This window comes from Gallinula chloropus (genome assembly GCF_964237585.1).
Source record: "Gallinula chloropus genome assembly, chromosome: 18".
Lineage (NCBI taxonomy): Eukaryota > Metazoa > Chordata > Aves > Gruiformes > Rallidae > Gallinula > Gallinula chloropus.
In genome coordinates this window covers 5522185-5549339 of record NC_140103.1, presented here as the reverse complement: position 1 = coordinate 5549339, position 27155 = coordinate 5522185, and the positions used below count along the sequence as shown (strand labels likewise).

The 27155-nt window shown below is 50.0% G+C and overlaps 1 protein-coding gene across 2 annotated transcripts in view; it reads left to right on the top strand.

The window, feature by feature from the left end:
- VAV2 (vav guanine nucleotide exchange factor 2) overlaps nucleotides 1-27155 on the top strand; it is a gene marked incomplete at its 5' end in the record, with an annotated part of 143342 nt that overhangs the window by 25476 nt on the left and 90711 nt on the right. For both annotated transcript variants that reach the window (XM_084272322.1, XM_084272323.1), the window contains one exon: nucleotides 7156-7272. In XM_084272322.1, coding sequence (XP_084128448.1) covers nucleotides 7156-7272 — 117 coding nt within the window. The remainder of the gene's footprint in view (nucleotides 1-7155; nucleotides 7273-27155) is intronic.

Sequence of the window (27155 nt, the reverse complement as noted above, 5' to 3'; positions counted from 1 at the left end):
GGGCGATGTCACTTGGTGCTTGTCCCTCCTCCAGCCCCGCAGTATCTTCTCGGACACATCAGCTGCCTGATGGTGGCTTTATCCACACTTTGGGTTGAATTTTTTGGGTTTTTTTTTTTTTCTTTTTCCATTTCTTTCCCTGAAGGGAGCGTGTGTCATGGAGGAAGCGAGCCTGGCAGTCCTTGGGGAGAGATGTTCAGGGTCAGCAAAACTTTTCCTAGGGTAGTTTCCTGGGCTTGGCCATAGGACAGCAGCCTTGGGGGGCTGATGCTGGGCTCCTGCAAGCCGAGGAAGCGGAGACCTGATTGTGTCCTATCCATCTTCAGGGTGTCGCTGAGTGTTCCTTCTGCATCTCTGGCTAATTTGCATCTAATCATTTGACCTTATTCTCAGTCTCTCGCTCTCCCCGTGTCCTCTTAACGTCTGCCACCTCGGAGGTGTTTGTCTCTGGTCCCCGCCGCATTTCAGTAGTTGGGGTTCTGGAGGAAGCCTGGGGGCTCTGGTTATTGGCTGTGTGAGCTGTGACCTGCTAAAAACCATTCCTCTGGGGCTGGGGTGCGTGCCTTGAGTGTGGTTTAATGGGTTGTTCCTGGACCTCCCCCCATGATGGTATTTTGTATAATCTGTTATGGTTTTATACGTATTCCAGCTTCCAGCTGAGGAGTGTAGTGCTGTTATCTGAGATACTTCCTCCCCTTGAGAGCCCACACCTCGTGATGGGATGTGAGGTAGCTGGGACCTCTTCATCTGCTTGACCCGTGTGAGAGTGATGGTGAGCAGGACCAGCAGGAACCAGAGCGGGGCTCGGCAGCCTGCCCGGTATACTGCGGTGCTGGGCTTGCTGCTGGGCAGCCCCCACTCCCCCAGCCTGGCTCCATGTCCTGCTTCATCTGGGCAATGTAGAATCTCCTGGCGACTTTGTGGGGGAGGTTTGCAGCCCCTCCGAGCTCCGGTCGATGCTTCTCATTTTGCTTGCTGCAGGTTTGCTTTCCCTCAGGTGCTGAAATAAATGGGTGCTTTCCCTCAGGTTCTCTCCCAGAGCTGATCCTTGCTCCTGGGAGGATGTGAGGAGAAGGAGAAGCCAGGGGGAGGTCAGCACTCATCAGTGTTTCGGGCTCATTAATCAGTCTCGCTAAGTGGAATTTGTCCAGCCCGTGAGCGCTCTGTGATAGGAAGGTCTTTGAAATGGGGGGCAATAATAGCACTGAATTGTTTGAGAAATAATTTCATTCTCCACTTCTCAATAGATAAATCTGGTGTCCAACAACCCGAAATTTAATCTGTCTGTCTAAAGTAATTGATGAGCTGTGACTTGAATCCGAATGTGGATGGGAAGGGAAATGTTTCTGTGCAAGTCCCTCCCACGAGTGTGAAGCATGAGAGGGAACAAAGGTTTGGTGCTGCTGGTAGAGGGTGACACGAGCTCTGCTTGTGCTTTGGACTCTTCCTACTGCTCCCAAATCTCTCCTGTTAACACCTTGATGTGGAGCTGAGCTAGATTGGGCAGAGCTGTTTAGGGAGATGAGGTGGAAGGTCGTGATTTGTGCAGCTTTAAATGCTGAGGGATGTCGGCTGCAGCTCTGAAGTTCCTGCTGGATACTTGGATGCTTTTGGACTTTCTCCCCGCTCTTGACTTTGGAGCAAGCAAAGGGAGTTTTGATGCCCCTTTGCAATGTCAGAGTAGCACAGGGAGAGGAGAGGAGAGGAGAGATGCGCTGGAGAGGCATCCTTCGGCTTTCTCAGGAGGTTTACACCATGGGGTACTCATTTCCCAGGTGATGGTTGCAAATGATGTGCCTCCTCAATGAGAGACCCTCCCTTCTCCGTTTGCAAAAGCTTTGACAAACAGATGCTCACAGCTCCCTGTCCGGGACTGACTTCTTTGCTGTCTGGTGCTTGCTGGCCATGAGATGGAAGGAAATCTGACATCACAGTCAGGAAACACTAAAGAAAGTTACTGTCGTCATTCACCAGTGGGTTATCTCAAGCGCAGAGCTGTGGCATTCCTTGCATGCTGCAGGACCCGTTTCAAGCCCACGGCTTTGGCCGTGGTTCAGGGCGTGCTATTGTGTGAAGCCCTGCTCCCCCTCGGAGCGCTGACCCCAGCCGCTGGCAGCCGCTGCCACTGCAAAAGGCTCTTCCCAAAAAGCTGTGAGCTGTTGCATGATCCTGCCCCACCAGACAAAACAGGTGCCCCCTTTCCTTCCTTTCCCCATGTTTTATTACTGAATGTCTCTCGGAGACTCCCAAGCCTTACGCCTCCCTCCCTTGCGCCATCCCAAATGCGGAGACCAGGGTCTGCTCCAAACCCCACGTGAGCATCCTCCAGACCCCACCTTGGTTTGGTTGCTGAGCAAACGCTGCTGCATTCACCGGCTTTTTGTCTGCCTCTGTGCCACCTCCCTTGAGCAAAGCTGCTCAAAGCAAAGCAGGAACACTCGTGGCTTTCCAGCCAGCCGTCAGCTCTGCCAAGGCTGGGCATGGTTTCCAACCGAACCTCAGTGTGCTCAAGTAGCTGCGTCTCTTCTGATGAATTTGCATCTGAGATGGCTGCTGTCTAGTCAGTGCAGGTGCCACGGGCACCCAGTCATACAGGGACCACAGGGAGGGGTGGTAGTAACTATAACGGGGGGGAGGAGGATGGAGGTGCTGAGCTGCTGTGCACCATTCTCTCCCTGCTCCCAACTGCAGAAACAACTGACCTGCCCTTCCCATGCTGGGCCTCTCTGGGGATGCAGGAACGGAGCTTTGGGTGGCTGGGCACGTCCTTGCCAAGCACCCAGTGAATGTCCCTGTGCAAAGCAGGGTTATCCCGAGTATCAAATTGTCCCTTTCTCAGTCCCCACCGAAAGCTTCTCCAGTGTCTCTGTGGAGTCACAGGGCAAGTTTGAGTTGCGCTGAGCACTCGGCAGTGATACTCTTCCTGCACGCAGAGATTATCCAAGGCGCCTCTAAACTCACTGAATCTGATAAAGCAAATAAAGGCATTAGCACCCTTTCTAAAAAGGAACATCCCAGAAACTACTGCGGAGTTGCCAGCATGTCCCGGAGCTGGGGGCTGCTTGGCACCCTGCGTGCACCAGCGTGGCTGAGGCGCAGCTGCCGAAACCACAGCCACCATGCTTTGCAGAGCGTGTTTCTGCAGGGCTGGGGCAGGCTGGACAGTGCTGAGAGCGGTCTGTTCCCCCTACAGCACTGTGGAGTGTTGAAAAATAAGCGATGCTGTTGGGAAACTGGGCGAGCGCTGGTGGTGGGGCTCTTCTTCTGCCCTGCTGATGGCAGGAGCTGGGCTGTCGCTGCTGCCCCTCTGTAGTGCTGGGCTTCTCTCAGGCCTCAGAGTTGAGGTCAGAGCTGACCACAGGCTTTTCTTGTCTCAGTGGCAGACTTCAAGATGTTTTGTTATATCGGGTGACTTTCTCACTTCTGGTGACGCAGTCCCATCCCTGTCCCTTCCTCACTCTGGCTTTAAGAGCTTCCTGCTCCAAAGTGCAGTGGATAGGCTTGGCTTCGCCTGGGGAGCTCTGCCCATGCCAAGGCTTTGTGCTGTTGATGCTTTTGGAGCCTGGCTGATAGTATGGTGGGACATGCTGCTATCTGTGGAAGATGCTGTGGTCTCTGGGGTGTGTTTTCCAGAACACACATCCTGGTTGCTGGTGGTATCTATCCCCAGAAGTGATGGCTGGTGGGTACCGAAGTGGATTTGGATGCAAAGGAGGGTGCTGGCAGGGCTCAAGATGTGCAGTGCTTGGGCTTCCGCTGGCCCTTGTACTGAAGGAGATCGTAGGGTTCTGCTTCAGTGCTGGTCTTGGTTGAAGGGTATAAATGACACCATTGATTTTGGGCCTGGCAGGTGGTGAACGAGTCTCACGGAGAACATTGATTTCTCCTTCTCTCTCTTTCTCCTGTGGAATGTTTACTCGTCCAAGGTGTGATTGACTGGTAAATAAAACAGCCTCGGCACAGCTCATATTCAGTTGTAGCTAATTCTAATGTGTGGCTGTTGGGTAACACTATCAAGCCAACAATTTGTGATCTTCCATCAGCAGCAAAGCAGCCTTGAAATGCCCATGAGCAAAACCACAGCAAGACACTGTCCTCATCAGTGAGATGGAGACGGTGCAGGAGTAAACTGTGCCCCAAACACCACCTGCATGTGGGTTGTACCCACCCCGACTTGCACATGAGGAGTGGAGTGACCTACCTCCAATTATCATCCCAAGCTGTGGCTTTCCTCATGGGTGATGTGGTGGCCTTGCTCTGCTGCCAGCTCCTGGCTGGTGGAGTGGGACTGTGGTGCTGCTGTGCTGGTTTAGTGTGTTTTACATCACGCCTGCTCAGTAATAAGTGATTGAATTCTTCCTGGATGCTCATCTGTGTGGTGGTGGTGCCAGGTGGCTTTTTGTAGGTGTCACTGGGAGCTGTGGCAAGGGCCACGTGCAGCTGCGGGCACCTTGCCTTCTGGATTTGTATGGGATGAGCACGGGCAGTTGAATGTGGCTGATGTTGGGCAATGTGGATGGCCCTGGCCTTCCCCACCAGTGCCAGGTGGAATGGGGAGTAGCTCAGCTCTGTTGTGGAGCCAGGAGATTGCTCCCTGTTAGAAATGCTGTCAAGAGGAGGCATTAATTTCCTTGGGCGTGAAGTACCTTTGCTATCCTTGAGAAACGAGGTTGTGGGAGCTTTGAGGTTTCCAGGAATTCCCTCCACAGAGGCAGCATGCAGAGCATTTGGGGTTTCACATCCATCGGGTGCCTTCTGTGTGGCTGAGCATCAGCACTGTCCAAGTCTGCTGTTCCCAAGCTCATCACCCTCTGCTGCTGCCCCAGCGTGGGGATGAGCGGGAGGTGGGGAGCAGAAAGCAGGGGGGCAGCTTTGTGGAGGAGGCTTGCCTCTTGCAGTGTGGAATCCCAGCTTTAGCCCATGTCATCAACTTTCAAAACTAGGAGGCTTCAAAAGATTGAAAATAAACACGTGCTAGGAAATTGAAATTGAAGGGATGGCAGCACAACAGAAACCCCCCCACACCCCCTCCCAGTGCAGGCAGCCGGTTTGCCCAGGGTGTAAATTCTTACAGAGACCCGGCAGATAAAGTTATGAAATAGCCACTATCAGCAAGAGGGGGTTGTAAAGCGATTCCAAAAAACCCTCTCAGTCTAGACAGATTGTATTTACGGCGGTGTTTGTGTCGGCTAGAGGAATGCCCTAGAAAAACAGGATTGTTTTCAGTTTCTGCCTCCGGCGTTTGCTTGTCTAACGAGAAGGTTTTGATGTGCTGGGAATGTCCCGTGCTGGGGGAGCTCTGCCGTGAGGGGGCTGCGATGGGGGAGAGGGTAAGAGGTTATTTTGTTCTTTGTATAGGTGAAACCAGCTTCTTTTTAATGAGGAAGTTTTACTAATCCATCGCCACCAACATCACATATAATCCCAAGTGTGACGATACCGACACGCTGCATCGTGGTCGTGTCAGTGGAGATGCGATGGCCCCAAAGACTCCACTTCGATCCTTTTAATTAACAGGAAATTAACCCGTATTACATTGTTTTGGACTCTCAGTGAAGTCTGGGAGCAGTGTTTTTGTGTGGCTGTTGGTTTGATGGGGACTTGGGGAGCGGGAGCTGATGTCGTGTGACAAAATCACACTGACCCAACTCCATGCGAACCCAACCAAGGGCGGTTTGCATCCCGCAGCTCTTCATCATGTGGGGATGATTCACTCCTGTAGAGGGTTGGTTTATGTAGCAAATGCATCAAGATTATAAGTATGTGGGAGGAATTTGCTGGGAGGGGAAAAAATAAAGAAAAGAACTGCTTAAAAATGCAGGAATAAATGGAAGGTGTCTTGTGGAATAGCGTGAGGTTGCGGAGCGAAGCGAGATGAAGTGGCTTGCTCAGCAGAGTCAGTCTGTCCTAATGAAAGACGTAGGTGATGCAGCTGCAAAACCAGAGTGGATTTTTTACTCTGCTCATAGAATCACAGGCTGGTCTGGGTTGGAAAGGGACCCCAAGGATCACAGAGTTCCAACCCCCTGCCACAGGTAGGGCCACCAACCTCCAGGCCTGGAGCTACACAAGGTTGCCCAGGGTCCCATCCAACCTGGCCTTGAATGCTCTCAGGGATGGGGCACCCACCACCTCTGTGCAGCCTGTACCAGCATCCCAGCCCTTGTGCTGAGAGGCATCACTGTTGATGCGAGTCCCCAGGCTTCAAAATCCCCAACTCTTGCAAACAAATGAGGAATTATGGCTACAGTCAGCAGCAGGATTGTCTTGAAAGATAAAGCTCGTGCTGCCCCACCAGCAGTGGAATAACCGAACATAACCTAGATAACCAAGGGTGGTTCCTAGAGGGGTGAGATTTCAGCCTCTTTGCGTGGGATAAGGTTAAAGATGAGTAGAGCTTTGTGGAAACAGTCCTAGGGAATGCCCAGCTTTTGGGAATGGGATCGGAACTGGGTCAGGAGCAGTTCCCGTAGCCGAGCCTCAGGACTGGGAGCTGCTTACTGGGATCGTGTCTGGCTGATGATTCATGGGTCTGTTAGTGTTTGTGGTGCCTGCAGCATCTGGGGGTGGGCGAGGGTAAGGGAGCAAATGTTACGTGAATAAGTTGTCAATTATTTTGTACCCCAGGGCAAAAATAAAACGAAAATAAAATAAATCCCAATTTTTGCTGTCCTGATCTCCCATTTGGAACATGTGCACACACACGTGTGTATGGACGTACAGCCGGACATACAACATGTGTCCCTTCTGCAGGGAACCTAATGGCATTGTGCTGGAAATGGTTAAAAGTTCAACTCTGGGCTTCTGTAGAACATCAGCTGTAATTTATATTTGGCTTTGGCCTTGAAATGGAAACGTCCTGGCTTGAGTTTTCCAGCCCTTCTCCAGTGTTACCTTATGTGAAACTTGTTTTTCAAACCGGGGTTTTGTTTCTGGTGCGCAGCTGAGAACACAGGAGCCCTCACAGGGCGCCAGCAGCCTGACATCTTCAGCAACAACAAATAAACCCAGCCATGGCTTCTCAGTCCCAGTTTCGAAGTCCCTGTAAACTGGTCTTTCATGTGAATTGAACTCAGTAAATCTCAAGTTTAAATCTGTGCCTGTCTTGCTGACTTTTTTTCACCCCCTCTCCCTTTCTTTTTTTGTTTCCCCCAGTTCCTCTGTTTGAAGAACATCCGAACCTTCCTAAAAGTGTGTCACGACAAATTTGGGTTAAGAAACAGCGATCTCTTTGATCCCTTTGACCTCTTTGACGTGCGGGATTTTGGAAAGGTAAGAGTTAACTCCTGAGAAGCGATGCTCCTGGCACTGGGTGGTTCTCCAGCCTCATGCTGCTGGTTTTGCATGGGAATATAAAGGCTTTTCTGGCTTTCTTAGTAGCTCCTACACCCTTGACTTATGCACTCAGCACCTGCTCACCTGTTAGCCTGTGTATCTAGGGTTGGTTCTGCTGTGTCCTTAGTGGAGATCAAGCTTTCGCACTCCTTGTTTTAAATTACAAAGCCTCTGAACATGGAAAATGTCTCTTTTTGGAGGAAATCACTGTTATTGTATCGATGTGTTCATAAGAGTGGTTTGAAAAAGCTGCAGCCCTGGGGACTCTGTGTCCTCCTCTAGCTGCCTCACTGGGTGACTGGGGCAAAGCTGTGCTGTCTCTGTGAGCTCCCAATGAGCACAGCGTGTTCAAGTCAGCATTAAGCATCATCCCTGCTCTGCATAAACCAGCCTGAGGGATTGAACCCTGCATCCCCAGCAGTGCGCTTCCCTCATTGCAATCCTGGACCAGGGTTTGTACCGAACCCCGTGGTAAGGAACCCTGGTTTTGCCCTGGTGTGGGCGCAGACCTCGCCCAGGAGTGCAGAACTCCCATGGTCCTTCCTCCTTTTGGCTTTACTGAAACAACCATGGGTTTTGTGATGTGGCTGGTGTGTTTCCAGGGGGACTCAGAAAATCTCACACCGGGGTGAAGTTAGTCCCCGAAGTGTTGCTGACAACTGTTTGAGGTTTTGGGTATCTTCCTCCCGGCAATTCCTGGCTGGGTTTGTGCCACATCTCACGTAGACGGGAGAGCAGAGAGTGTGTGTCTGTCTTTTGCTGTGACAGGCGGGTGATGTTGGATGCAGGATGAGATCCAGCTGCAAGGGAGGAAAATCTTACAGGATCTTGACAAGCAGCTGTTGTTCCATAGCCTTGCTTCTGACATGAACGGCATCAGTGCTGTGCTGTTACTCTGATGGATACTGTGCTCAGGGAAGCTATTACGCAGGACAATCGCTATATTCTTGTGTGGCAAAGGTGTTAAAAGATTTATTAAAGCTCTCTATTGTTTTACCTATTTCGAGGTACCTGGCATGAACTGCTGGAAGGCATCTTCTCTTCTGATTATCCAAAGAGTATATTTTTACTGCTGATGGGGATATATTATTTGATATTTATTGCCTAATTTATTTCTGGACCATTATCTGGAATGTGCAATTGCAGGGGCTTGTTTTATGAGTTTTTTGATTTATGAAATACAAGGAGGCTTTTGTTGTTCGGGGAATATGAATGCACAGAAGGAACCTTTTGGGCTGGGGAAAGAACCGCTGCTAATTAAAACGCTGCTTTATTGTCACATTGTCTCTTGCTTTGCGCTGTTTCAAATTGCCTACGATGCCTGTTAATAGAGCCTGGCATTTAAATGCTGCTGGAGCACCTCAGCTCAACATGGTTTGGTTTCTTTTTCGATCTGCTTATGGGACAGCTATTCCTCCCCCCACTCCTTCTCCTCCTCTTCAGTTTTTTTAGGGACATTCAGGTTTGTGGCTTGGGGAGGGGAGATGATTTGCATTCCCTCTTTACCCCATGAAAATTTAGGTGTGAAATTTCTTTTGCAAAGTCACCTATCCTCAGACTTCTGAGGAATTGCCTGGATCTTGCTTATTTTCATGTGCATTGTCATCTTCAACCCTATATAAAGCCTTAGAAGCCTACATAGGGTTTGGAAGCCATATGTTCTCTGTACAAAAACCTTGCTGATCATCTTTTCAATGCAGCTTTTTATCAGTGTGGGGGGGGAAAGGGGCTGTTCAGCTCTGCACCACCCAGAATCCCCCTGGAAGCCTGTCAAAACATCCCCATTGTCTGTGCCACCTTTCATTCCCACATTATCCTCAGATCCACGTTCAACAGTGGTAAGGCAAATAAACAGGGGGCTGGAAAATCCACTGTTGACCAACGCGCCTTTCCGCTTTGAGTCACAGCGAGGGTAAAAGGAGTGTCTAATCCGTGTTCCCACTGGCCAAACACAGACTTCACACACAAAAAATCCTTCCTGGAGCTATTCATTACTTAGATCAATGGTGTTTTTTTGGTTACAAGGCACTTATGCCGTGCAGAAGCACAGTAAGAGTCTGTGTATTTGATTACATGGAAACCTTGGTGGAGTGGTGTTGGGTGTTTCCTCTCTGGATGCCACTTCAGTAGTGATTTCTCTCCTCCAAATGAGAAGACCAGCGAGCCAGCAATTACTAATAGCATTTGGGTTTGCTGCCGTGTAATTACCGAGGAGAAAGGCAAGGGCTCGTGTTTGCCTGGTGCCAGAAGTATACATAGAGGACTCATCCTTTGGAATTTGCAGGGCCCTTTAGGGTTTCTCAGTGTAAGAAAAGCTCTAGTGATTTTGAAGAGGGAGAAAAATCAGATCCCTCAGCCTTCCCTTGACCGGTTGTTATTCTGAGAGAGTTTTTCATAGCTCCCTTTCGCTTCTGTGTTGGGGCTTCAGCAAGGAGGAGCTGCTGAAGGATGCATGGAGCATCCTCCAAAGGAGCATGAGTGGTCAGGGGCTGCTTGACTCCAGGGATGTGGGGTTTTATCCTCGGTTTTGCTAATTCCCTAAGCGTAAAGGTTGGGAAATTCCCGCTTCCTTACTGTCACCGGGATAACAGCTGGTGAAATGGGATCGTGAACCATGTGGGCTTCTCCAGCCGAAATCCCTGTGGAGCTGAAAGCTCCATCTCTGCCTTCGTGGGATGCCGGGTAATTGGCAAGCGCAGGCGTTTGCCAAGTAAATGCGTCATGGTTCTTGTAATCCCAGTTGCAGTGTTTCCCAGTCACCCGAGGGAGTCGAGAGGCCAGTTTCAATTGCTCACAGCCAGATTCTTTTCCCTGATGTCCAGTTGTTAAGCAATCCCCCCCGTGACAAGGGGCATCCTGTGTTTCAGGATAGAGGTACTCAAAAGAGACCTGAAATGCTGACCGCCTGTGCTTCTGGCTGCACCCCTTTAGGACCCCTTAAAAGAATATATCATGATGTTGTTTTGAACCAGTTGGCTCTTGGTCTTTTTATGTATTTTAGATCTTATCCCTTTAAAGTGGCTCAAAATCCACCTATGGCTGTCTCCCCGCTGCAGGATGCAGAAGCATCGCAATGCCCCGAGGAAGAAACCCCCCCCTTAATACTGCCTCATCCCTAATTAGGATCTGGTGTTGCAGGGCTGGGATCCTCTGCAGGGGTGCTGTGTGGGCTCTGCTGGTCCAGCCTGGCCCCTGGCTGGTGTTTGTGCACAGTGTGCTGTTTGCATCGTACTTCATGTGCAGTTAATAGCGGCGATGGTATAAAATGAAACTCTTATTGGACTTGCTAATTTATTGGCACCAACTGTAATGAGATAAAATGTACATAAATATTAAACCCTTTATCACTCTATTAGTCAGCGTGATCCTAGCAAGGTTCATTAAGGGGAGTTACTCATTTTCAGGGACTTGCAGCAATGTGCTATATATTTTTTTTGAGAAATATAGTTCAAATATTCATAAACCTGTGGGGAATGCCATTTATTAGCCTCCCACTCCTCTCTGCTCTCCTGACGTGTGTTTAATTGTCCTGACTTTCTTTGGAAGTTCCTATACTGTTAGAAGCAGCCTTTTGGCAAGGTTCAGGGTCTTCCCTACCTTGACCTGCTGTACAAAATGATGCTGTTCTAAAAATGAGCAAGGGAAGCGGCTCACAGGTCAGCCGAAAAATGAGGGGATATCAATGCTGAGGTTAAAGTGGTGTTTTCCACTCCATTGGCTCTGTTCCAGAGGTTGGTAGGAGCTGCCCCGACCTCATGGCTCAATCAGGCCTCGGAGGAGGGAGGTCTGCATCAACCCTCCCTCTCAGTTAATTGGATCCACCAAGGTTACTGGTACATGGTGCCTTGTGGGTGGCAGATGGAGGACTTGTGTGTGGCTCATCCTGCCTGTCTGCAGTGCTGGGGAGGAGACGTGTATCCTGGGAAGGGTGGCAAGAGCCACTTAGCTGGTGGGGGAGGACAGAGGAGCTGCAAAGGGGCTGTGCTGGTACCATCCCAGTTTGTGTGATGGGTGCCCTCTGCAAGGCATCTGTGACTTCAGAATAATTTTTGGTGTAAAAGCATCTCCTCCTTCAAGAGTGTGGAGCCCTCTTGGAAAGCCCTGGGGAGATCTGGACTGCCCTCACTAGATGCTGTTGCAGGTCTGTGCGCAGCTGCATCCCCAGTAAGCACCCTGTGGTGGGGGAATCTGCAAACCAAGAAGTCCCACCACGCCAGCTGTGGAGGCTGGGTGCTGCTGTCATCTCCCTGTCCCTCAGACACATAAGCACAGCACCCTCTTGCTAGGGAGTCAGAAAACTGACTCTTCTGCTTGGTTTCAGATAGAAAGGCAGGGAGTGTTGCCAGAATTACTTAAAGGATTAATAACCAAGAGTCGACGGTTTGTGTTTCTGTTTCTCTGCTGAGAATTCCCCTCCCTCCATCGTCTCTACCTTCACATACAAGTCAGTGTCCCTGCAGCAGTATTTCAAAGGGCACCTTTTTAACACAGCCTGGGCGGATGGGAAGGGAGGATTTAGATGAATAAGGGGGAGATTTATATGAAATTATGTGTGTAGTTGAGAATCACAAGGCTTTCAGGTAAACAGCTGCGTTTTGGTGCTGTCGGAAAGCAAGCCCACTCCCTGCCCTCCCACAGCTGAGATGGGGGTTTGGTGAGATTTTTCCTGGCTTCTTGCAGCCAAGAACAAAGTCCAAAGGGTGCATTTTTCCACAGTTTTCCATTGATTCTATGAAGGGATAGCAGCCTGGAGAGGAGCATTTTGTGGTGCTCCAGGCAGCCAAGCACAGCATCCCGTCCGCGGCTGTTGCCTCGTTTCCTGGTTATTTCCAAATCCCCAGAGGACCGGGCGGCCGGACAGACCTTCCCTTGTTGTGTTCCTCCGTGCCAGTTACTCAGATGACTGCTTACGTGGTGCTTGGACGTGTGTCAGGAAAGGGATCCTATGGCAGATGGAAACGTTTCAGATTGCTGTGTCACTTGTGCAGTGCGTGTGCAGCGGGTGGGGTGGGAAGTGAGAAGAAGTCCCCAAAAGAAGGGGGTGCATGGGGTTTTTTTTGTTTAAACATCTTTTTTTTCTTAATTCCTGAGAGAGCAGTAGAGTAATTGGCCTGCAGAGAGCTTTGTGTGAGCGACTGCGTGCAAGGAACCAGGAACCTGGTTAATAGTTAACTCTGTGTTGCAGGTGATGTCTGGTCCCACTGTGCTGGCTGGCATAAGGTCAGTGGGTGTTGGGCCATCCATGTTTTAAATGCTCTTGTTGGAATTGTCCTGGAGACTTGGATGTTGAGATGAAGGCTACATATGGCAAAAGCACACTGGAATAGCATGGCTTGGGTTTATCCCCCCACTTCCCATTTGCCATTGTCAAGGCTTCATTTGGGCTTGGGGGGCTGCTTGTTGCACACTCTGTATGTCCTGAGCTCTGTATCACCTTCATCCCTCCCATAGTGCGGGCCAGTCCTGGGTGATGCTGTCAGATGCGGGGTGATGCAGGGACCAGCTGCCCTGTGCTGTCAGGCCACGAGCTGCGGTTCCTGGGGACTGTGTTAGCAGGTGCCGCGTGTCCAGCAGATGTTTTCAGCCGGAACACTAAAACTGTGTACAGGAAACCCTGACACTGAACTTCCCTAAAACACAGGGCAGGTGAAATCACACATTTCTGGGGCTAGTCAAGCGTGAGCCAGACAGTGCCTTCTGTCTTTCTGCACGCAGGACTGTCACCAGGGCGGTGTTTGCTGTCAGAGGGGTGGCGGGTGCTGCCACACCTCCAGTCACGTACGATTTCAGGCGCTGAATCCTGGAAGTTTCTCCCAGCGCTGCTCTGAGTGTTGCCCTGAGATACCTGGTGGGCTGCACCTCTCCCCGCCGCATGTTGCAGGTGATGTTGAAAGGGCCCCACTGGAATTATTTTGTGTCCTTTGGGGCTGGTAGCAGCACCACAGCCTGAAATCATGCATGGGCAGCATGTCACTGATAATGTGTCTTCTGCTGCAAGCCCCTTTCTGAAACCACTGGGTTTCAGGGTAGCAGGAAGCTGCACCCCTGAGCTGTGGCCCTGGTGTCACCCCCCTGTTTGAATGAGAGGGGACGTACTGGGCTCCTGCCAGTGCTGTGGGAGGAGGGTCTCTGCTTGCAGCCGTCTTCTGCTCAGGACCAGGGCTGATGGGATGCTGCATGGCTGAAAGCAGACACCTCTGTTCACCCAAGGCCTCAGGTTATCAGGGCTTGAAGCACCAAGAAGCACCGTGCAGCATCAGACCCCTTCCTGTGGTTTCTCAGCTTATTGCAGTGTTCAGCTTTGGGTTGCTGTGCACCCCTTGAACCTCTCCTGGGGAAAAGCTCGGCTCCTTGCCCATGGCTTGGTGTGTCGCTGAGCAGGTGAGGACCAGGAGCAAACATCTCAGTGGGACTTAAGGCAGCTTTGCAAAGTGGCTTGGACTTTTGGGAGCGTGGAGGAGTGGTGCTGTGAGGTCTCCTGCACACGCATGTGGGATTGCAAGGCTCATGCTGGCCATGGGCTCAAGGGCTCGGTGTCCAAGCAGAGCAGATGATGATGTGATGCCCCAGCAACTGGGCTCTGGGGTGAGGGCAGGAGCTGGGCACTGGTGCTGGTGGCCCATTGGTGTTTCCTGCCACAGAAGCTTTTAGCTGTCCTCTGGCAAATTTTGCTCTGCTTCTTCCCCTTCCTCTCTCCCCTACTTACAAATCCGGTCTGTTTATAGATGTGCAGCTTCTCAGTGGAGCCAGAAACATTCCTGCTCGGAATTTTATTTCTTGGCTGCTTTCCCCAGTACTTTTTCAAGGGGTCACATTAAGGGGTTTTATGTTTCAGATCACACAAGTACAGGCAGCATCTTTCATAACTCCCAAAGTCTGGATGGGAGAATTCTGCTCTTGGGCCTTAAATAGCAATTGAAGTGTTTTAACATGCAAAGAATCCAAGGCATTGATCAGGACATGGATAAATGTATACCCTTAATGTGTATGAAATTGATTTTCCTTTACCATCTTGATTTATCTTGAGCTCTCCTTCTGGCAATTTTAGACAAGGCTGGGGAGAAAAGGATTATTGTTTTATTTTTTAAATTCTTTTGAAGAACCTGGGATTAGTAAAACACTTAAAAAGTCCATGTCCCCAAAAAAGGGAGGGGGAAGAAGCCAGGCTTTTTTTTGGGTGACCCAAGAGGTTTTCTTACCTATTGTTTGAAAAATGCCTGGTTTTGTTTGAACCCATCAAGATGTTTTTCCTTTATGTCATCAAACGTTTGAGGCTTAATGATCCAGTGAGCATCATTGTGACTGAAAGATGTCAGCAGGCAAAGTCAGTCTTCGTATGTCTTTGGTGCTCAATTAGTGCATCTGCCGTCACTTGAGCTTAACTGTTGTGTGTGTGTGTGTGCTTCAGGGGAAGGAGGAAATCCATCCCAGGTAATATTGCTTAAGGGAGCCTTGGAATACAAGGGATTTTTTTGTTTGATAACAAGCTCTTCTGTTTCTTCATGAAAATGTTCTGCAGGTTTCTCAGCCTTGTGGAACTGCAGTGTGTGGCTGTGATAGTGTCCCAAGGCCAAACTCTTTGGTTACAGATAATAATTAACGTTTCTTGAAGGAGATGAATGTGTGGGTATAACCATGGTTTAGTAGAAATAGGCAAGAAGTGAAACGATCAGCCTGAAAATCCGGGCACAGCTGAACTGCACCAGTGCCAGTGCCCAGGGTCATTCTGCAGAGCATCTTGCCTGTGAACCAGAAGGAAAAATGGGGGGACACGATTTCTGTAGGAGATTGTGGGTCCTCTTGGGGCAGAGGGGTGTTGGTACATGTTAGCACATGGACATACTGCTTGTGCACACAAATGCTCCGATGACAAGACGATTTTGGGTGTCCCATGCCCTTTTCCAGCACATCCTGGGAAAGGAGCCAGGGAGGGAGATGGGCTTTGGTCTGCGAGTGTGGGGCCGTGCTCCAGCTCGAGCGGTGCTTTGCATTTGGGCAAAGTCACTTGTTGGGGGGGAAATGTTAATGTTTCACAGCGAATAAACAGTGCACACAGCATGTGTCGAAAGCTCTGTGGCTCAGCAGAGCGTGGTTTCGGTGAGGTTTGCTCTTTGCACCCCCCATCTCTCAGCCAGTCTCAGTCTCTCACGAGTCTCTTATCTTTGGAGGGACTTCAGGTCACTGAGGCTGTGGCTGGCTGGTCCTGCCTACCCGAGGGATGGCTTTAAAAACCAGGACTGTCCTCACCCCGGTGTGATGGGGGAGGCTTCTCATCTCCCACCCAGGCTTCTTCATGGGGGAAGTTAAAGGGGGTAAAACAAACAAACAAACAAAAAAAGCATCTCAGTCTATTTTGTTCCACTGGCTGGCAGAATGAGCTGCTCATTTGTTCTCAGAGGGCTTCCAGGTGGGGTGGATTGTTTCTCCCTTCCCTTCAGAGATGAAATATTCCTTCAAAAGGTCCCCAAAACTTTGGAGTTCCTCCTGCCCACAGGCTGGGGGTTGCTGTACATACACGGGAGAGAAAGGGCTGGAAAACTTGGTGAGAGATATCTCAGAGCTGCAGGGGGTTTGGTTGGTCGGTCTGTCTGTCTGCACTGGGTGCTGGGGGGAGCTGCGGCTGCAGCGCTGTTAGGGAACCATTCCCTTGAACAGGCTGTACAAAAGCTGCTCTCTAAAGCATCACAGGTGAGGTCAGTATGACCAAAACATCTGAAAACCGCCTGTAAGGGTCGTGTAATTACCTTAATTATCCATTTCCCCTTGGAAAAGGTTGAGCCTTTCACTTGGTGGAAGATACTTGTGTTTTCCAGCTCTCACAGACCTTTCCTTCCCTGGCTCCAAACCTGGTGCAGGAGAGGAGATGGGGCAACTGCAGTGAGCGTGGCTGTGCAGCCCTTGGCCGTGCTGCCCCAGTTACTGACCCTCACCATGATGCTGCAGCCACTCCATTTACCCTCTCAGTCCTAAAGGCGAGCGAGTGAGGCGTTCTCCACTTAGACATCGTTCTATTCTTACTAATTACATATTAAAGCATAACCATGGAAGCAAGAAAGCAGCCTTAATGTGCCCTGGGTGAAGCTAATGATGTGGGCACGCTGTGCTCAGTGCCATTTGTCAGGGTTTCCTATCCCAGCCCTCTTGGTTGTAATTTTAGGAGTTTCTGAGCTGGTGTGGACGTGGTAAATGTTTGCAGTCATTGCTACTAATGAGTAAGGCTTGTGTGGGAGAGGCAGATTTAGCTGTGGTGGAGATTTCTCCCTGGCTAACAGATGGTGGGGATTTCACAGCCTGTTACTTAAGTTTTGAAGAAGGTGATTAATACTTTGGGGGAAGGAGTGATGTGCAAATGGCTTGGATGTGACACGTAAATCGGAGCCAGCAGTTTGCATGTTCTGGGGTGTGGGGTGATGGTGTCTCCCATCCTAATCCCAGGGTGAGGCTTAATGTTGGTGTCATCTACTGATGCAAAGTACCTTCTCTGCAACTCCTGCCACTTATTTCAGCTTTTCACCTCTCCCACTTGCCACCTCCAAGGTCACCCTGACTTTGGACAGTGCCAGAGCATCTACGTGATGTGAAGCACATGAAGGACCTCAAAGCTGTTGTGTAGTGCCCAGTTGCCTTGCCACAGGCTAAACCCTGAGGGTGATGGAGCAGTGAGGACACCTTAGGCAGTGTATGGCTTCTGAGTGGTCTGTGTGTCTGTGTGGTCCTCAGAGCAGCAGTTTGTCCAGGCCCTGCAGAATAGTGGCTGTGGAGCAGCGACAGACCCAGCAATTCTGTGCCCTGGACTGCTGCCATCCCATGACCTTTAAGAGTCATCTTGTTGAAGACAGATAATTACCACTATGAGCAGGGAGACAGTTGTGCAGATATTTGCATTGTATGGTCCTTGAAGATGCAATAAACGTCACTAACACCGAGTAGCAGCTCCTGTACAGCATACTCTTGTCTCCCTTGGTTGTGGGCACCTAACGTCAAACATGTATCTGGAGAGAGCTGATGCAAAGCCAGAGGTTTCTCAAAGAAAAGCTTTGCTCATTTTTCTTGAGAAAACTCCACAAAGGCTTTCACAAAGCCTTTCCCCCATGCACAGACTTTTCTGTGTTGGTGGTGCTATGAGCATGCACTAATTCATGGAGCTGGGCATCCGAGGGGGGAATTTTCCTTGCAAGCACAGGGTGTGATGTCAGGAGTGTTCCTGTGGCACCCTACTCTCCACTGGGCACATGCAGAAGGTGAAGCAGCTGAGATGATGCTGGAGGACTAATTGAAAAGAAATGCTTGGAGAGCTGGGGCATGAGATGCCAGGCTGTGGAGCGTCACTGACTGCTGTCCTAGGGATGTACCTGAGTCTGATGAGGTGCAACAGCTCTTCCACGGGAAAGAGAAACTCGGTCTTCCAAGCCAGTGGACTGTGAAGATTCTTGGGGGGAATAAAACCCCAACTGAATTTATTTCTTTCAAGCGGAAATAGTGCTGCAGTCCCTGTACACAGAGATTTATCAAAAGGACCTCTGTGCTCCAGAAGCGGAGCTGAGATCACAGTTCATTGCAGATGTGAATTGAACGGGCCGAGTGCCGCTTTCAGTAGATCTGAATAACCATTGTACAGCGTCAGTGTATCTTGAACCCCACGCATCACTTCTGCTCCCCAGCTGTCTTTGTGGAAACCAGGCTTGCACAGAAAATCAATTTTTCTTTAAAAATGAGTTTTCTGGCTCCTGGATGTCACACATTGAAGCTGGTTGCAAGGGCTCTGCAATACGGGGATGCCAACGGGGGATGCTGGGGAGCAGGAGCAAATAGAGTCCACTAGTTCCACAGGGATGCTGCTGGACATCTAGAGATGGATCCACCAGCACTCAGGTCTGTTCCCTTTGGGTTTGCTTTTCAGCTGGGATGTTTGATCCTATTGTAGGAGATGCTGTATGGGAAAGCTCATTTTCAGTATTTTCAGCTAACATGACAGTTTAGGTTGTTCTGATTTTTGCAGACCTAGATGACAGCTCCTCAGTGGGACTCTTGATTTTTGGGACTGAGTGCTAATGTAATTAGACTTCTATGATGTCTTAGATCCTGCACAAAGATTTATTAGTCAGCAGGAGAGTCTGTAGCAGGACATTGAATTAAATGTATTGGCCTGGAAAGGAAAAACCCTGTTGACCTTGGTGGTATTTTTGAGGTGCAGAAGGAAGTTGGGTCAGGGTCATTAGCCCATATTGGATCTAAATTCAAAATTTTCTTTAAAAACGTGCATGTGTAGAAAAATCTTCAGCTGGGAAGTGGATAAACTTTTGGTTTAAAGCCAGCCTGCAGAGAACCACGTGAAGGCTCTTGCCTTGAGGCCTCGCTTGACTCTGCTTGCTTGCTCAGCCTGTTTCCTCCATCAGCCAAGTCCCAGTGTGTGTGCTGCCTCCTGCCCGCCCCCTTGCCTTCTTTCATAATATTGTTCTAATTACTGGAGTGTGAAGAATTGACTCTTAAAACGCCTCCTGGCAAATTCCATTTGTGCATTGATGAAATTTCCCCCTTGCCATTAGCACCAGGCCGCGTTCAGCCTGCACTGGGATCAAAACTTCTCCTCTGTCCTTCCTGGGCAAACTGGGGCACAGTAGTTATCACGTTGATTTGGGATCAGAAATACCAACAGGAGAGGAAAAAGGGAAGATGAGGGCTTTGGGAGAGGGTGAAGGGTTAACACTTGCCTGCCGGGGTCCTGCTGCTGTGTGTTTTCACAGCGCTGTTTCTCCTGATGAGCTGCCAGATGTAATTTTTTGGGCTGGCCTTTTGGCCGTGCAGACATCCCTGCCTTGCTGCAGCTGCTGAAGCATTAACATTTACTGGGTAAACTGGGACAGCTAGAGATGGCTGCAGGCTCTGAGAAGAGTAGCTCAGAGAAGGGTACTCAGGAGGCTTGTGGGGCTGAGGATTTTGGGAAGGTTGAGCTCTGAACCCCACTTGAAATGGGAGTGTTTGTGGTGGTGCTTTGCTGGTGTGTGGTTGTGTCCTTTGCTTTCTTGCGGGCTCTACCCACACCTTCTGCTCCCTGGCTGGGTGTGCAGGCTGGCAGCAGGCTCATGCCCGTGCGGTCGTCTGTTGGTGTGGCAGAAAATATCATGGTATGTGGCTTGTGTGTTATCAAAGGGGGATATTCCTTTTAAAAGCAACACCACTGTAGGGTTGTTTTTGGAGGCTGCCTTTTTACTTTTAGGGAGCATTTGAGTAATGCTCCGTGCTTTTCTCTGCAGTAGAGAGGGGCTAAAAACTCAAAAAATGAAACTGAAAGCTCAGTTAGGAAGTAATTGCAAGGTTACTGGGGCTGAGGCTTTAAGAAAAATGCTAAAGAGGAGTTTTTCTTCATAACGTTAGAGACTGGGCAGCTTTGGCCCATCTCCTGATCCCAGAGCGCTTGCGGTAGGTCCATGCAGCTGGCTCGTGCTGTGAAATTACAGGTTGCTTCTCTCTGGGTTTTCCTCAACCCTTTGTTTGCAGCATGGGAGCTGGACCAGGAGGTCCTGGAGAGGGGACCAGGGATGGGTTAGAGAGGTGATTTTTCCCCCCAGTTGTTCTCCCTGTAGCAAAGGATCCGGGAACTGGGCTTCCCTCAAGCACTGGTAGTTCAGGTTCCTTTATTTTAAAACCTCCCAGGAATTGTCCCTGTGGGATGGACTATGGGCTGCAGAGGCATTTGGCTGGATCCCAGTTGACTTTGTCAGAGGAACTGAACCCCTGGGCAACAAAAATTCATCCTAACAGCTCTGCATCACCGCCGGTGTGGCTGTCAGGGAACAGCCACAGGACCAGGCTGGGCTGGAGAAGACAGTTGTGGTGTGATGCCAGCCCAGTCCTCTGCTCCTTGGCAGGGCACCTGGCCTGGGGATGTGGTCCCTGCCACTCAGCTCCCCTCTGCAGATGTGTTGGGGCTCACCAGGGCTGTGGGCACCTCTTTCACCTCCACGTCTTAATTATCCTTTGCAGAAGTACTTGGCAGGCACCCGCTGCTCCTGATGTGCCGCCCCTTGGTCAGGGGCTCATCAGAGAGCAGTTACCCTTCAGAAGAGTAATAGAGCCTGAACCTTTAGCACCTCACCAGAGGCTTTGGCAGCAAATCAGTTTTAATCTCGGTAATGGGAGGATTCAGAAAGCAGGGGAAGAGCAAGAAAACCTGCCCTGGACCAGGCTAAGGAGAAACTGGCTGGGGACACAGCAGGGATGGACAGTCTGCAACCAAGGACACAGCTTTGGGCTTCTTGTGTTCACAGTGGTAGGGACCTTTAGAATGCAGAGAAAGGGCAGCGCTGGGAGGAGATGAAGAGAGATGCAGCCACTTAGGCTGGCAGGTGGAGAAAGCTTTCTGAACGCAGAGCATTGCTGTGCCGGTCCCGGGAGCTGTTGGGTTCTGTGAAGTCACACCAGGAGCCTCAACGGGCGCTTCTGTTTGCATCATGTGTTACAAGAGCGTAAAGCAGCCAAGAAACATCTCGCTTAAGGCACTTTGCTCTTCCCAGATGCTTCTCCAGCTCTGCCTTGTCACAGAAAGGCTTGTAAAGAGGTGGCAATCGATGAAAATCAGTCGCAGCAAGTTCCCCATCGTGTTAGCTGTCTGAAGGACAAGCAGATCTTTAGATTTTCGTGGTCTTGCTCCGGTGTATTTCTGGCTCCATTAAATCTGTTTTTACTTGTTCTCTTCTGAATCATAAATGAGTAGATGGCGTAACAAGGGCCCTCTTAAGGAAAAATGGAGCATGACTATAAATATGAGTGACCCAACTAGGAGAAAGGTCAGATAAGAGGCGTTACCTAGCAGTGTTCATTAAGGGTGGTGTGTGTGTGTGGGGGTGTGTGTGTGTGTGTGTGCGTAATTTTGCATCCTGGTTTACCCAGGTGTTTAATAAAGCTGGTTAGAGGATCCACAGAGAACTAGAAGAGATAGATGCAAGGTGTGCACAGAGGAACTTTCCTGTGTGTTTGCATCCTGGGCAATACAGCAGGCGAAGTAGAACAGGGGTTTTGGTACCACTGATTATCAAAGCTGCACTTAGCATTTTGGGAAAGAAAATATATTTCCACGTTTTGTGTGAAAAGGAAGGAGCTGGATGATGTCTTGTTGCAGCGTGACCCTTGTCGTGCTTCTCTTTGGAGAAGGCAAAGCTGTTTGCCTTTTGTGCTCCTTGGCATTTGTGGAGCAAACCTGCACCGCAGGGTTTGCCAAGTGCCTCAAGTTTTTTCACCCCGTGCAGTTCGGAGCCTGACCTGAAATGTGGAGGTCAGACGCCAAAGCTGGATGCAGAGAGGTGCTGTCCCATTGCCCAGCCCAGGGCTGGTGGCTTCTACTTGAAGGTGTGTGTGTGAAGAAGGAAAATACCCAGAGAAGTGACCTTTCTCAGTAAGGCAGCTCCTTCTGTGTGAGGCTTGGGAAGGAGTTTCCCGTGGGGGTGTTGGATGTGATGATGCTTTTCAAGGCTTTGCGGATGCATCGCTACCAGCCCCAGCATGTTTCTGCCTGTCTCTGCCTCTGCTCCTGCCCATGTCCCTGCCTCGAGCTCTCCAGGTATTCACACAACTGTGAAAATACATCCAAATGATGTGTGGAAGAAATGGCAGAGAAATCCCTCTTTATGGCAGGAACTGAGTGAGTGGGATTTACCTTGGAGATTAACTGGGCCCTTCTCATTTTGCTTTTCCTGCTCCTGAACCTACCAGAACTGCTCCACAGGTCTGTGCCATCTGGGGGAGGTGCAATAACAAAACCCATTTAAATTCGCCTTTGTATTTTGGAGGAACAGAGATAATGCCCCTGGTGCTGAGGTTTATTTTGCTTCGTTAATGCCTGGGTTTGAACAGTTTCCTTTCTTCCGTTCCTTGCTTAGGGCTGTGGTTTTGGAAAGCTCTCTTCTCAAGGAGCTTTAGCATGTGTACACACCACGTGAGGTTGACAGGGGCTGAACTTCAAAGTGAAGCACGTGAATAAATATTATCCTGACTTGAGGCTACTATTTATTCTTTTTCTTCCGAAACAAAACAAAATTCATACATCCCTTCTTGAGACTTGGAGTTAATAGTTCTCCTTTTCTTTTTTTTGCCACAAAGGTGATGGCACCACTTCAGTATTTACTCTGCTTTGCTCAGATGACAGTCTCATCTGCCTCTCTCAAGTGTAAGGGCTTGGCTGGTTTGTAGTTGGCTTTGAATATTGGGGGGAAAATACTTTAGCCAGGGTCAAACCCCTCTGGTCTTATGCAGCTTTTATGGGTCACCATGGGGCCAGAGCCCACGAAGATGCTCTGAACCCAAACCTGACCTTTGGAGGGTGCTTGCTTTGGGCTTTGTGAGACAAATGCAGGTTGTGCTGGCGATGAGCAGTTCGCTGTGGGATTTGCTCCCTGCGACAGGCAAGTCCTTGTGTCCCAGGTGGCCAAAAGAAATCGGTGAATCTGGACCCAGACAGTGCATCTTGGTAGAGCTCCACTTGCAGAGGGCGTTGAGTGGACTTGCAGAGGGCATTGAGTGTGTGTCCTCCGCAAATTGGATAATTAACAGTTAATAACTCCTCAAGCCCTGTGCCCAAATCTGCCAGGTCTTCAGATGATTTGTACCCACCTTGTGTGGGTGGGAGCTGGGGGGCTGCTGCAGTACTGCTGTCCCAGATGCACCTCGCTGTCTCGTTCCGCTCTCCTCCGCAGCTCCATGCAGGGCAAGCCGCCGTGCTTAGAAAGTAATAAAATAAAACGATGCCATCAAATGTTTTATGTATGAGGAGGCACGGGCTGTCAATAATCCTCTATGTTTTTTAATGTGAGCTCTCCCTGTGTTTCTGCTAGTGGCTGATGACACCAATTAATTTTATTGTTTGGAAATAATCTTCCGCGGTGTGTGATTTGCACGGCCCTAGCCTTATGCTTTCTAATGATTTCTCTATTAATTTCACTGCTGCCAATAAGCTGAAGATCCCTTTCAAGTGGAAAAGGGAAACATGACCTAATACCACGGATAAAATATTAGCAAGAGCAAATTAAATCCCGGTTAGCGGTGTTAGGACCCCAGCTGCTAAGGCAGAAGAGCTGCCGAGGCGCAGCGGTGAGCAGAGCTCCACACGTGCTGTAGGATGGATGCAGAAGAGCACGGAGTGATAACTTTCCAAACAGCTTTAAAATTAGTGTAGAATCTGTGTGCTGGTCCCTTCCTGAGGGAAGCTGGTGAGTTGCTGGTCCAAATAATAAGAGCTGACCCTGGTAAATTAGATTTGGGTGCCTCCCCCTGTGCTGTGGCTGGGCTCGCCTCGCTGTAGCAGTGATCCTGCCTGGCTTTCTTTCCTGCTTCTCAATCAGAAGGCTGGTTTGATGGGAGCATCTCTGCAGCGTGGCCTTTGCTGCAACGCCTTTTGTCACGTCCCACCCTCCTTCATGAGGAGCTCCCGCTGTCCTGCACGGCAGTGGCAATGAGCGGGTGGGTAGTGCCAGTTATTTTCATGACCTTCAGTATCACAAGCCCTGTGGGTGTCCTGTCCTCAAGCCTTGTCGTGTTGTACATCATTCATCCGTCTTGCAGGACCCCCAAAAGCAAGGTGTCAATGCAGAGTGTCCAGCGCAAGCTGGGGTTAATGCCTTGGGTACTCATCATCTGCAAGTCCTCCATTGGGTGTTAGCAGGTGTACTTCGAGGAGCTGTGGCTTAGAGAACCATTAAGGTTGGAAAAGACCTCCAAGATCATCTGGTCCAACCATCCCCCTACCACCTCTATTACTCGCTAAACCATGTCCCAAGGTATCTCATCCAACCTTTTCTTGAACACACTGCAGGACGGTGACTCCACCGCCTCCCTGGGCAACCTGTTCCAGTGCTCAACCACTCTTTCTGAGAAGAAATTTCTCCTAATTTCTACTCTGAACCTCCCCTGGCACAACTTGCAGCCATTCCCTTTTGTCCTATCACTACAGTGACCATCAGCCCTGGACACAGTGAAGAGTTGAGCTCTTGAGAGGAGAAAAGAAGTGCCTGTAAGGCATGAGAGTATCAGCATGTCAATATTGTTGAAATGTAGCAAGAAGGGGAGAAAAAATAATCAATGCAGGTCACAGCCAAAATATTTATGTGAATATTTATATAAACACACAAATATTTAGTGCTTTAATGTTTTTAGTTACTGAGCTTTGAAACTTTGTAGCTCCTGCATAGAAACCTGAGGCCAAAGAGTTGGTAATCAAGGATATGGACTTCTGGGCTGGTGGTGGGGGAAGGATGAGGGGCTGAATGTCGGGCAGAGAGGAGGGTGGTTTGTGGTGGGGAGGTTGGATACTGAGAAGCACTGCGGGGGTAGAGCTGTGCTTGCCATCTGCTCCCGCTTCTCGGGCAGGATTTGGGTTGTCATACACCACAGAGTGCTGCTTGCCTTGTCTGGAGCCATGGCTAGGTGTTTTACTGTGAATAATCAATGACCTGTGAGGTGTTTCAGTAATTTCACTCCCCCATCCCCCTTTATTTTTTACAGTGGAAAGAAAAGAATGAGTTATATATAATAACAGCTGCCAGGAGGGATGGGCTGCTGCAGGCAAGGTGCCTGAGGTGCTGCAGGGCTGCTCAGGATGGTGTTTAGGTAGGGTTATGTTCGCCCCCCTCTCCCCAGTGTGGTCCCCCCAAACCTCTGCTGTCTGAGTGCCATTGCCACAACTCAGGTACTGAAGATGCTTTCAAACCAGGCAGGATCACCAGCCAAAATGCGAAGTGATGCCCAGGCAGCTTCGCCTGGCCCCAGGAGCTGCCTTTGGGCGCTCTAGCGGCCTTCAGAGCAGTGATAAAATGCTTACGGTTGGATCAAAGCCCGAGTGTGAAGATTTCTGCTGGCCTTGGGTTTCTTTGTACTGGGTTCAGGATTACAGAGTGAAGTCAAGCCCTCCCGGAGGGTAAGTATGATCACGAAGCCGTTACAGCTCTGACTTCACAGGGGAAGTTACTCAGTGCCTGCTCTTTTCTCAGCCACAAGCTGAAGCGTCAATTTTTTCCCCCCATTGCTCTTTCAGAAAAGAAAAAAAGAAGGAAGGGAGGGAGGAGGGGTGGGGGGGGGGAAACTTCTTAAAGAAATCTCTTGTCAGCAAAAGCAAGAAAAGAAAACCCAGCGAAAACCACCCAAAACCCCGACGTGCTTGCAAAGTCACCAGCCCTGCCCACCGGTCTGGTTGCACCCACGCTGCCAGGGCAAACCCAGAGCAGCAGAGCGGGCTGTGGGGTGTCTTTTCCTCCATCGCCATGAAGGGAGCGCGCCAGCTCTGGTTTGTAATTAATAGTTTCCCTGCCTGATGCTGCTGGCAGAACAAGGAGGACATTGAGAGCAGGGCTGTGCTGGGCACGCTGCATGGTGGCTGCTGTGTGAGCCCTGGGTCTGCTCTGAGTTGCCGTTGCCTGCACGGCCAGACCTGGCTCCTGCCCTGGTAGCCCCCCTCCCTATGTGAAGGGCTTTGCATGTGGGATTAGGGATAAATAGTGTGGTAGTACTACAGCAGCATTTCCCCCAGGCTGCTTTCTTTCCTTTCTCTCTCTTATGGACTCCAATATTATGAGAGGCGAGGAGTAACAGAGCTATTGGCCTTTTGAAATATGTATGAACTTCTCGGGAAAGCCAGAGAAATGAGAAGTGACAAAGACAGATAACAGATGCGAGATGGTCTCACAACCATGTCATTTGACATGGTGGGTTGTGGGCTGTTTTTTTTTTCTGGTGTCCTAAGTCATTATTCACAGGCAAAGCATAATGTTTCTGTTCTTTTCGTGTATAGATTATCATTATTATTACTTTTTAAAAGGTGACTGGGTCTGGGATGCTGCTGTGATTGTACTGCACAAAGCTGGTCATGCAGACCTCTGGCTTGCTGGGTTTATGCTGCTGGCAAACCAGGATCTGGAAGGTGTGTCAGTAAAATGGGCTTTGTGGGATGCAGGGATTTTTGTGACAGAACTGTTTTCTGTGGTTATGTGTCTGTTACGATGGTGAGGTTTGGCTTCTGAGAGTCAAGCGCGTCTGTCCCATCTCCTCCGTCATCTTTGTCCCTCTGGCTGAACACGGTGGGGCTTTCGCTGAGATGCGGGACAGATGCTCTGCGTTGCTTCCATTGCACTTTGCTGGTAAACGACTTTGTGTTATTCCCAAATACTGGCAGGAACAGCAGATGTGTGGGTTAGCTGTGCTAGGGGCTGTGGCCTCATGCTCTCTCTTTCTCTCTTTCTGACTGTCATAACAGTGCTGGCATTTAATTTATGGTTACTTTTTCCTGAGACCTGATCCACCCAGCACTGGGACCTGTATGGAAAGGAACAGCATCAGCAAACCCCTCTTGGGCACCCGCTCCTTCCCCCCACACTGTGCAGCCATTGCATCCCCCCAAAAATTAATTACTTGGACAATGCTCACAACACAGCAAGGACACCCCTTGCAGCCAGACATCTGCCAGGAAGGTCACACAGACGGCATGACACTCGCTTTTTAACAGCCCTTCGACTTCACAGCATGCTGTTGCCTTCTGTGAGCAAAGATCACTTGTGAGGGGAAGAGTTTTGCCAGGGGGATGAATTTCTTGTTCCATATTGCAGTCTCCGCACAAGTGTTTGCAGGATGATGTCTTCTGGGGGTGCACTGGGTGTGCATTGAGTGTGTGCTGGACATGACCCCTGTGTAGTCAGATGGGTGTTTCTGGGCCCTGGGCTTGGTGGCCACCAGAGATGCTAACAGGGTGATGCTGATAGCAGGGATGGCTGCATGGAGGTGTGCTGTGATGCTTGGGGATTCACTCGGCTGGTCTGTCCTGTGAAGCATCTCAGCCCCTC